The sequence below is a fragment of the Leucopleurus acutus genome, assembly GCF_964270905.1.
Source record: "Leucopleurus acutus genome assembly, chromosome: 3".
Lineage (NCBI taxonomy): Eukaryota > Metazoa > Chordata > Mammalia > Artiodactyla > Delphinidae > Leucopleurus > Leucopleurus acutus.
Genome location: NC_139145.1, coordinates 16,152,932 through 16,164,151, shown reverse-complemented (window position 1 = coordinate 16,164,151; position 11,220 = coordinate 16,152,932). Strand labels below are relative to the sequence as shown.

General features: G+C 57.1%; 1 protein-coding gene across 1 annotated transcript in view; it reads left to right on the top strand.

The window, feature by feature from the left end:
* Positions 1-6,800: 6,800 nt before the first annotated feature.
* Positions 6,801-11,220, top strand: part of WNT3A (Wnt family member 3A) — a gene marked incomplete at both ends in the record, with an annotated part of 46,747 nt that continues 42,327 nt past the window's right edge. The window contains one exon of the mRNA XM_082836700.1: positions 6,801-6,871. Coding sequence (XP_082692826.1) covers positions 6,801-6,871 — 71 coding nt within the window. The remainder of the gene's footprint in view (positions 6,872-11,220) is intronic.

Here is an 11,220-nt window from a genome sequence, read left to right as displayed (position 1 = left end):
AGGAGTGGCCCCAGGTGTCCCATCCGTGCCACCTCATTCAACATCTCCACATGGTGGCAGTATTGTCCTAGAAGCGGAATTTTGGCAGGTGGCCCCTCAAACACTAATGGCACCACGGGGAGGCTGTCACAACAAAACTTAGCACATTAGAATGGCTGGGATAGGACTTCCCTGGTGGCCCAGTGGTGAAGAATCCACCTGCCAATGCAGGGACATGGGTTCGAGCCCTGGTCCGGGAAGATCCCACATTCCACGGAGCAACTAAGCCCATGTGCCACAACTACTGAGCCTGAACTCTAAAGCCCGCGAGCCACAACTACTGAAGCCCACACACCCTAGAACCCGTGCCCCGCAACAAGAGAAGCCACCACAATGAGAAGCCCGTGCACTGCAAGGAAGAATAGCCCCCATTCTCCGCAGCTAGAGAAAGCCCTCGCACAGCAAAGGAGATCCAACACAGCCAAAAATAAATATAAAAATAAAAATAAATTTTAAAAACAAAAGAATGGCTGGGATAATATAGAACCCTCATTTTACAGGTGAGCGAGGCCTCAGAGTCAGGATTCTAGGCCCCACAGGAAGCCAAGATTCTGGGACAATTAATCTACAGATCCTAATTGTTGTGATGAGAGTCTAGGATTCCAGAAATTCCACAATGTTGATTTTGAAATTCTTTTTTCTTATGGTTCTAAGACTCTATCTGTGGCTTCCTGCTTTGAGAATCAAATGATGCCAAGATGTGACGACTCTACTTATTCAGCTGCTCTGGGCCTCATGATTCTATGACTGAGTGCTGCCAGCATTTGGAGAGTTCATTCATTCCTTTAAGCAGAATTCACCACATGGCTACTTAGGAAGTTAGAAAACTCAGCAGCCCTACTTCCATGACTCTTGGATTCCACCCTCCCTTCGCTCCCCACACAGAGATCCACAATTCCCACAACATCAGGCCACCTCTGTCCATCTGAGGAGAGCAGGCTCAAGAATCATGCAGCCTGGGAATTCCCCGGCGGTCCAATGGTTAGGACTCGGCGCTTTCACTGAAGTGGCTCAGGTTCAATCCCTGGTGGGGGAACTTAGATTCCGCAAGCTGCATGGTGTGGCCAAAAAAAAACCCCAAGAAGAATAATGCAACCTGGAACCAGAATAGGACCAGCCATGTCTCTTGCGTTCCAAGTCCTAAGTGGAGGGGATGGAAGGTTAGGGTGCTAACACAGAAAGACACATGAGGTAGGGCTGCACACTGGAGACTGGATTATGGGGGCTATTTGTCCCACAAGCCTTTGATGATAGCTTCCCATTCGACATCCAGAGGCTAGGTGCTTGGTGATCCAGGAGCAGATGTCCTGAAAGGCGTGAAGAATCCCTGGGGTATGAGATCTAGAAACCAGGGTGCATTCATCCTCACTCTCTGCTGCTCACCCTGAGCCTACTTTCTCTGTGCAAAGAGGGGGCTGACCTAAGGTTCCAGTCATTTCCATAAATCAGACCCTGTGATCAAAATCAAAATGGAACTCTCAGGGGAACTTAGAAGAGGTAACCATGTGAGGGGAGAGCCAGCTATGGGATGGTATCTTGAGACAGATGGATTTGTTCTCAAAGGGACTTCCTCAAACCTCTGCAAATGCTCTCTCCAGGGACTCCAGAGGGCAGGTAACCCAGCCCAACAGGTACCTCACCCTTCATCCACAGGAGTCAGCTCAGAAAGATGAGCAGACACAGATCAAGTTTGCTCTCCTATGGACACATGCCTCCCTGCATGCCCTCTCCATCCCAGCCATAAGATTTTCAGGCTCCTGCCACACAGCCTTCAGAATTATGAGTCCCGCCACCAGTATTCAAATCTTGGAGGGACTTACTCTTGTGAGGAACACATTATCTCCAGATACACAAGTCTCAGAGAGACTGAGACCCCAATCCTTCCTTGACTCCCTCTGGGGACCCAGGGAGAGTTGTGTCATAACCCTCACTGAGCCTCCTTGCCCAGAATGCAGAGACAGATGCTTCTAGGGGGTGCTGGGTGAGACCATGGCCCCACAGCACTGGGCAGAGCCCTGGGCACCCAGAGCATTTGGTATTGTCACCATCTCAAAGAGCACTGGGGAAGTCATCTGATCCAACAGCCTGTCTTTACAAGGAGAACCTTCCAGAGAGACAAGAGGAGGCAAAAATTTCACCAGGGATCTGAACTGGAGAGGAGAGGCTCTTAGAACACTAACAAAACTACAGACTAAGATGGAAAGATGTGGACAATAGTAAGAGCCAATGAACACACAGCAGGATTAGACACAAGGTAGGACACATGAAGAGGTGCACCTGCAGCAAAGAAGGGGATGGGGGAGGCAGAAAAGCCAAGAGGACCCATGCACCTCGAGCCCACCCAAGAATCATGGTTCCCAAACTTTGTGCCAAGGAACTCTGGGGTGCCACAGCAAATTCCCAGGGTACTGCAGGATATTTTAAATGTTCAAGGAACACGTGGTGATATGGTCCTCTCTGTAGGACAGACACCTACTGGCTCCAGGCAGTTCTGTTTCAGCTTGGACGGTGGCACATTCCTTTGTGAAGCTGAGTTTCTGGCTTTTGCTGTGATTAAAAAACAAGTACCAGACTTCCCTGGTGGTGCAGTTGTTGAGAGTCCATCTGCCGATGCAGGGCACACGGGTTCGTGCCCCGGTCCGGGAAGATCCCACATGCCGCAGAGCGGCTAGGCCCGTGAGCCATGGCCGCTGAGCCTGTGAGTCCAGAGCCTGTGCTCCGCAACAGTAGAGGCCACAACATGAGAAGCCCGCGTACCGGAAGAAGAAAAAAAAAAGTACCAAATGAAAACTGCTGAAGAACAGAAAGTAAGCTGTCCTCCCTGGGGCTGCAGGCACACACTTCCCATTGGTAAGTAACTGCAGTTATGTGACAATGAAACAAAAATAGTATTTTTTCTTTTAACTTATAAACATTTCTTTTCCCAAGAGCTACTAATTAATACATTATTTGGACCTAATTGTTTGCTAAACAAAACTATTAGGCATTTCTTTTGGCCTGGGGCACTGTGAAAAAAATGACAGAGCATGGACAGAAAGTCTGCCTCTGAGTACAAGTACCCCACCCCTGAAGAGCAGGTGTTTCAGGAATGACAGCCGCCCAGGCAGGTCAGGGAAGCTTCCAGAAGGGGCTTAGAACCAAATGGGCCTGGAGGTAAGAAGAGCACCCACTCTTCTGACCCTAGACCTTCATCCTGTCTGCTTGTGGCCCCTCTGAGGTGACAGCTGCAGGGCTCCTCGGCTTCCAGCCACTGGCTACCCAGAGCCTTTCCTGCCCCCCCTCAACTTTTTAGCAAAGAAGGAAGTGAATGAATAATTAGGCAGTTAGTGTCTGAAAGTCTGGCTCCCTTCTCTCCAGTACAGGAAGGACCACTACCTAATACTTGCCAGGCAGGGATTCAAATGCTACCACAGATGACAGTTCACTACCTCAGAAAGCAAAGTGCCCTCTCATCTGGCCTCTTTCCTCCACACTAGGTCCTTGCCTTCCCTCCCCCACCTCCCAGCAGGGGCCTCCAAAGCTCCTGGGTCCATACCTTCCTTCCCCTCCAGGACTATTCTGGAAGGAACACAGCCCCAAAGGGGCCTCTGGAAGACCTATGGTGAGGCAAAAAAAAAGATCTTTTCTCCAGGGGCATCCATAAATTCTTCAGAATGTTGAATTAGACCTGTGACCAAGGGTCCGCCATGGAAGCTCCCTCTGTGTGACAGCAGAGGGCGCTGCCAGGAAGACATCCTCCCCTTCACCTTCAGGGAGGGAGCCCAGACTCCATGGCCAGGGTGAGCAGCTGCGTGGAGCAAAGGCATGCCGCACCACCAGGTTGACTCTATCCTTAAGTCAGGTTGCAGAATTTCCAGCTGAACATCAGGGAGCAGGAAAGAATCCCACTCACTCAAGTTATGATAGAAACATCCCCCTCCTGCACCTGCATTCTCTCTACCCCAACCTGGGGATGGCCCCCATCCCCATGCTCCTGGGCTTCTGGGAAACAGACTTAGGGAGCTTCTATCATGCCCAGAAAATGGGGTGGGACCCCCGTTCCCCCATGCCGTAACCTGTATGTAAGTCTCACAGGGTCTGTGGAGGGCTGGAGGCCCCTGCCATCCAGATTCAGGTGGCACCACTCTCCAGCCTTCTCTTCGAGGTCCCGCCACCTGTCTGGAGATCCCTGCTCCCCCTCTTCTGTGCACTCACATGGGTTGTTTGAGGTCAAAGCTTTCAAAAAGACCACAGGATGGGGACAAAGGAAGAGCGCCCTGCAAGATCACCATGTGGAAAGGGCCAGCTCTGGAAGCTTCCAAACCAGTGCCATCATGCAGCTTGCCCTGGTTGCAGCTCTCCCAAAGGAACGCTGTGATGCACATTTTTCAAGGAACTCTAAAGAACTGGGAGTCTTCACGTGGGAGCGGGAGCGGGGCAGTTCTCAGCTCTCCCTCTCTCTCCCTGCACCATGGGAGGCTCCCCCAAGCTCAGGGTGCCCAGCTTACTCTCCCTCCCTACCACCTAGTGTAGGCAGAGGGCAGGGACCAAATGAGGGAGAAGAAAGCAGCAAAAGGAAGAAAGAAGGGGTCTGGCAAGTGAGGTGGCAGGAGGGAGGACTGAGGCGGCAGCGCCCACCTGCTCCATTCTCTGCAGAGCCCATCACAGCGGGACAGCCAGTCCTTTGGTCCTTCGGGAGGGCACAGCCACCGCCTTTTGTGTGTGAGGAGCCAGCAGCCTCTAGGGGGCTCCTCATAACAGCTCTAATCCCAGGGCCCCACAGTTGGGAGGGCGGGGGTGGGAGCCTGCTGCACTGGGATTGGCCCCCACCCCACTCCCACAGCCCCGTCCCCAGTAATGCGATAATTGGGTGGGATTTTCACTGAGAGAGAGGGGAAGTCCAGGGGAAGACGAGCTAACTACCCACCCCGCCTCATTCCAGAATTCTTCCGTCCTTCCCTCTTCAGGTGAGGGGGCACAGTGACTCAGAGGAGGGGTAGAAGGACAAGGCATGCGTAGACTCAACTGGATCCCACTGGCAGTGCAGAGAAAAGAGAACATTCCTTGAAAGAGAATGGCTTTCCCTCCACATCTGGGAAGGAGTCCCTGATGCAGTCACCGAGGTGACCCCTGGTCCAGAGTCCGCAGGACCCCACAGGCTCCCTTTACAGATGGGAAAACCAAGATGGATAGGGGCAGCATACCGTGGGGTACGGCCTGCCTCTTGTTCTCCAGCCACTGCCTAAACCTGGAGGGTTGCTGAGTCACTCCCTGCCCCGAGAAGCAGCCACATGCCAGCCAGTGGCCTCTCCATCGGGCCCCCACATTCTGCAGGTCACATGGTAAGGCAAGGCTCAGGCACAGTGGAGGAGCCGATGTCCACTTGAAAAGAGACATCATAGAAGAGCCTGGAGTGGGGATTTTTATTCACGGCTCTCCTCCCCTTAGTTGCGAAACGGTGACATGGATTCCTGCTACCCTTTCTTCACAATCACTGAGACTGACTGGGTCTCCTGCTAATGCACAAGGTGGGGGAGAGAAGGGAAGTTGGGAAGACATCTCGACTTGGATCTTCCTCTTCCTCTCCCCAAATAACCCTGGCTCCTTTCTCCCTGGGCTGCAGGTGAATATGCAAACAGAGCTTTGCGTTGGACTGGGAGCTGGAGAACTGGCTAGCCACTAACTTTGTGACCTTGGATAAGTCACTTTCCCTCTCTGGTCTTCCCTTTCCCCATCAGCAAAAATCGTAAGGCTTACCTAAGTTGTCAGAAATCCCTTCTGGCTGAAGAGGCCAGCAGCCCTGGGCAGACTCGGCGGTCAGTGGTCCCAGAGCCAGGGCGCTAACCGGCTACACTGTCCCTGGGGACCGGAAGCACCAAGACTGCCGTTCCCTTCCCTGGTGGGGTGTAGGGGAGAAAGAGGAGCCGTCAACACCTGGGCCCTAAACAGAGCTGGACTGTTTCCCAATAGTGACTTTCAGAAACGTGGTTGCACCCTAGATGCCCACCCAGCAGCTGTCCCCAGACAGGCCGCCCCCATTCTGGCCGCTCGCCATCGGCCCAGCTCCCAGCGGATCGGCAAGGGGCCGTTCGAGGAGACAAGCCTCGGACGAACGGAACCCCAGCAAGGAGATGGACGAAAGGGAGGCGCAGCGCGACCACCTAGAGGGCAAGGGACAGAGCGCGCGACAGAGCAGGGGCAGGAGCGAGAGCTGGACAGCGCGTCGCACGGTGAGCGCAGGGCGCGCGGGGCTCCACACCTAAGGAGCCGCCCATGAGCCCCGAGGGGGCGCGGCCCGGGAGGTCGGAGGGGATACCTGCGGACCATGCAGTCCGGGGCGCCGGCCGGCCGCCAGGCCAGCTGCCCATCTGGCACAGCGCAAAGCTTGGAGCCGGCGCACCCGCGCACCCCCGCGCACCCCGCGGCCACGGGAGGGGCCCGCGCTGCAGCCGTCACCGAGCTAGCTCCCAGGGCCCCGCCCGCCCCCTGCCTGCCCCGCCCCGGCCCAGGCCCCGGCGGGCGCCCCCCGCGGCGCTGCCCCGCCCCCGCCGTCCCGCGCCGCCCCGGGCCCCGGCCCGCCGCCCGGCCGCCGTCCCACCTGGCGCAGCGCCGCCCTCGGAGCCCGCGCACCCGCGCACACCCGCGCACACCCGCGCACCCCGCGCACCCCGCGGCCGCAGGAGTGCCCAGCGCCGCCGCCCGCGAGCTCCCAGGGCCCGGCCCGCTCCGGCGCCCGCGCTCTCGGGGCGGACTCCTGGCCCTCCGAGATCTCCCGCCCGGCGATGGCCCCGCTCGGATATTTCATATTCCTCTACGGCCTGAAGCAAGCGCTGGGCAACTACCCGATCTGGTGGTGAGTGAGCCTTCCTCACGTTCTCCCCGGCCTCTGTGCGTCCCCCAGCCGCCGTCCCCTCGGGCAGGGCCCCGCGGTGGCCCAGAGCCCGCGCTCTGTCCAGCCCTCCTGTTCCGAGGGTGGTTTGTTTTCCTTGGCGGCCAATTTCGACCTGTTCGGGCCGGGGCTGGGACGCGGGTGGCGGAGTTTCCGCGGACATTGATCCCTCGGGCATAGAGGGGCTCCCGGCGTCGGACGGGGCGAGCAGTGAGCTGGGGAGAGGCAGGAAGTGGGACAGCACAGATGGCATGAAAGCTCGGGCACCAGAGGCCAAGAGAAGCCAGGAGGGCGAGCTGGGAGAGGGAGATCCGCCTGAGACTTTCCTTAAGGACATGTCTCACACACACACACACACACACCTTAAAACAAAGTCAGTGAGACAAGACCGAACAGCTCGGAGCAGCGTAGTTACGTAAAGACTGCGGGGACCCGGCCGGGAGTGGCGGGCGCATTGGGGCCAGCACCCGGCCCTCCTGCGCCTTCCTGCCGCTGTCCCGACCGCGATGCTAAGGAGGGGCTTCTGGAGAGGTAAAGAGGGAGAAAGCATCGCGTTTGAAGGCTCCTTAGTGAGAGGCTCCGCGAACCCACATCTGAGAGGGCTGGGGCGTTCCGTCTTCCACCCCAGACAAGACACATTCCCGTGAGACCCTCCTAAATCTGGCGATGGAAGTGCAGATAAACCAAGGGAAGGGTCCTGAGGGTCTGCAGCACATATCATGAGGGGAGGAGGGAAGCGAATTTGGTAGAGCTCCCACAGGCAAGGGCCACCCCGGCTCCCCAGTGGAGAGGGGAGGGGCGCTTTGAGATGCCCAACATTTGACGAACACAACTGGGGGGAATGCGGGAGCCGAGCGGCCTGGGCGCGCCGCTGGAGGAGACCCAGATCGGAGACAAGCCTTCACACACACATGCGCGCGCGCGCACACACACACACACACACACACACACACACACACACACACACAGAGAGCCAGGAACTCTCTCCGACGGCTTGCCTGGAATTATAATAATTACGCCAAGGGGAAGTTCGGGCGGGGGGAGACTGAGTGAGCCGAAGTACATCTAATCCGATAATAATTTTTCTCTTCGAGATTGTTCAGGAGCGGGGGCGCCCTAGGTGTGGGGCGCGGGTCCAGGCGCAGCCTGGCGGGACGGGGCGGGGCAAGAAGGAGGCACCGGCGGGTACGAGGGCCTGGGAGAGGTGGCGGGGCGGCGGGGACTTGCTTCGGGGACCCCCGCGCGTCCCGCACCCCCGCGGCACCTGCAGCGCCCGGTCGTCTTCTGGAGCACAGGATGCAGCGGGCGTGCCTCTTGACGCGGGGACACTGACGCCGGGGGAACCAAGGGAGCGCGTCTGAGAGAGCCCCGCGGCCGCCCGCTCCCGCGCAGGCTTCTAATTAGAACCCGCCGCCGCCGCCGCATTCCTGGGCGCTAGTGGAAGCGCTTTCGCCCCTGCGCTTCTTCCATAAACGAGGGCCGTGTCACCAGCCTCTGGCCACCCTACGCGGTGGAATCTTTGTCCTTTTGGCCCTGAGTGTCCCTGACCTTGCTCCCCTCAACACACATATGTCACCCTTTCCACCTGGGACGTATGTGTTCCATTTGAAAGGATCCTGGGACATGCTTGGTGTATCCGGCATTCTCCAGATCCGTGGGGAGGGGCGTCCCCTCCCCACCGACTCCTGGTCAATGACCCACCCAATCAAGAGTCTAGAGCAACCTTTTGGCCCCAGAGGGAAGACGGCGCCATGGAACCCCCCACTTTGCTCTCCATAGGATTCTCACATTCAGTGATTCTCTTGTTTCCTGGGAAGAAGCATCTTCGGTGGCCACAACCTCAGGGCTTACTGAGGACCAGCAGTTTCCTCTCCTCCTCCCCTCTGCCCCCAGGCTGGACACAGGAAGGACGTGGTGTCTCCACGGTGGACATGAGCGTAATGAAAAGGAGGGCTCACAGAGAAAGAAATGGAGTGTCATAGCAGGCGGAAGGCTTTCTATCTTCATACCCTACCTGATGGAGTTTCCCACAGGTGGCTCCTTCTTTCTCTTGCCAACCCCCTCTCCCACTTCCCTCCCTTCCCCAAGTGAGGCCTTGGAGGGAGACCCTCTCTCTGTAACTTCTCACCTTCACACTCAGCCTCCCTAATTGGTATTCTGTTTCACCTTCCCTCCCCAAAATAAAGCCACTGTTCTCATCACTTCTCTCCACCCCACCCCCAGCTCCTCGCATATGAAAGTGAAAGTGACAGGGACTTCCTCACCTGGAGAAACAAGGAAACAACCCAAATTGGGAGTAATTAGGCTTTGAAGTTGGTGTGGTCTTGGTGGGAGGGTGGAAAGAGAGGAGGAGGTGGTGCTGCATCCTGTGGGAATTTAAAGAGCCAACTGCCTCCCCGGGACCGTCTCGGAAGAGTGTCCTTCACCCTAGATGCTCAAGGTCCATAGGCAGGTCTCGACAGAGGCACAGAGAGACAGCCCTAAGACCAGAATGTTGAAAGCTACGGAGACCTCCAAGAGGTCTGTGCTCCTTGTGTGACAGACAACGGGGTGGGGGGTGGGATCCAGAGAAGAGACCTGGGAGGTGACAGGACAGAGGCCTGGGCACCTGACCCTAGAGGCATAGCATGGCCAGACGCCAGCTCCTCACAGGACCATGTACTGCAAACCTACAGGGAGGCCCTAGCCCCCTCCCCCTCATTCCCCTTGTCCAGACTGAACTCTTGTTTAATTAGAATTGATCAGAAGGATCCAAGCGAACACAGAACAGGCATCGTGGTCGAGGGGTGAAGACCAATACCCAGTGTGCACCTGTGCTCCATGATGTGCTTTGGGCACCTGCCTCCTACTTCCCGTGTCTGGGCTGATGGCATCTTGTGATCCCCCTGTGGCCTAGCCAGGGCCCTGGAGGTCAGCCTGTTTTCTCCCCTGCCCCCTCACCATGGGGCCAGGCCCCTTCATTCCCCCCCCCCAGGTTGCAGTGCTCCATTGCCGCCATCTTCTGCCTCTGTTCTCACTGCCCTCCCACCCTCCACTCTAACCCCGTACCCTCACTGCCCCCAGAGCTCCAGCAGCAGTGCTTTTACCTGCCCAGAGAGCCCGGTCCCCCTTTCCCTATCGGGACCCCCTTCCTGCCACCCAGCTCCTCACCAGTTTCTGAGGGACCTAGGGCTCCCCAGCACTGAGTGGCACCTGGAGTGGACATGACCCCAGCTGGCCCGGGAAGTTCCCATGTTCACGTCCCGTCGTCTCCCACCCCTGGGCCAGCTCAGTAGCCTGAGACATGCTCCCAGTGCAGCATTCTCTGGTTCTCCCACCTTTCACTGCCTCTTCACCCTCCTCCTTAGTCCCCGGCACCCCACACTCATGTGCACGCAGACACCCTGCTCTGAGAATGTGTCCAAACCCCAAGGAAGGCCAGCTCAGCTGTCACCTGCCCCCCATCTTCTAGAACCTCCTCTCTGCACAGCCTTTCCTGGCGCCAGCCCCACTGGTTCTTCAGGCCCAGGGGTCTTCTCAGTCCCGGGTGGGACATAGGCTTCCCTCAGTGGGACGCACTGTTTGGGGGTGAAGGTGCATGTGGAGTTCAGGGAGAGTGAACAAGGGCTCTGGAGGCACTGGCCAGGTCCCACAGCCTCAAAGCGTGGGTGAGGTGGGGGCTGAGGAGGAGGAGGGATGAACACACACAAGGTGAGGGGTTGCCTGTGTCAGATGACACGGGACCTGGTAGGGCTGAGCAAGGCTCTGAGGCTTCTCAGGCAGGCAGGGCCCAAGCAAGCAAGGCTTCCTGAGCTGCCCTGCCTCTGTGAGCCTGCACCACTGCGAGTCCCTCCCCAGGGCAGCCCTGTCCCTCCCTCCAGTCCTTCCTTCTCACTCTGCCCTGTTTGCCTGTCCCTCTCTCTCTCTGTTTCTCTCTCTCTCTGTGTCTCTCTACCTCTCTGTCTCTATCTCTCTGTCTCTCTGTGTATCTGTCTGTCCCTGTCTGTCTCTGTCTCTCTGTCTGTATTTATCCCTCTCTACCTCTGTCTCTGTCTCTAGCTCTCTCTGCCTCTCTCTGCAGCTCTGAGGCTGGTGATGGTAGTGGCTAGCCTATGAAACTAGAGAAATCCAGACACCAGTTCGACACCCCCAGCGTTGTAGGATCTCAGGGTGCTGGGAACGATGTTCCTCCGCAGAACCACCAATGCACATCCTTTTCTTGAGGAGCAATGTTAGAAACAACCATAGGTAAAACACATGTGGTCAGAAAACTTGTTTTGTACCACCAAGTTCAATACCCATCATCTTGATTCCTTGACAGCCCACCACGGCAC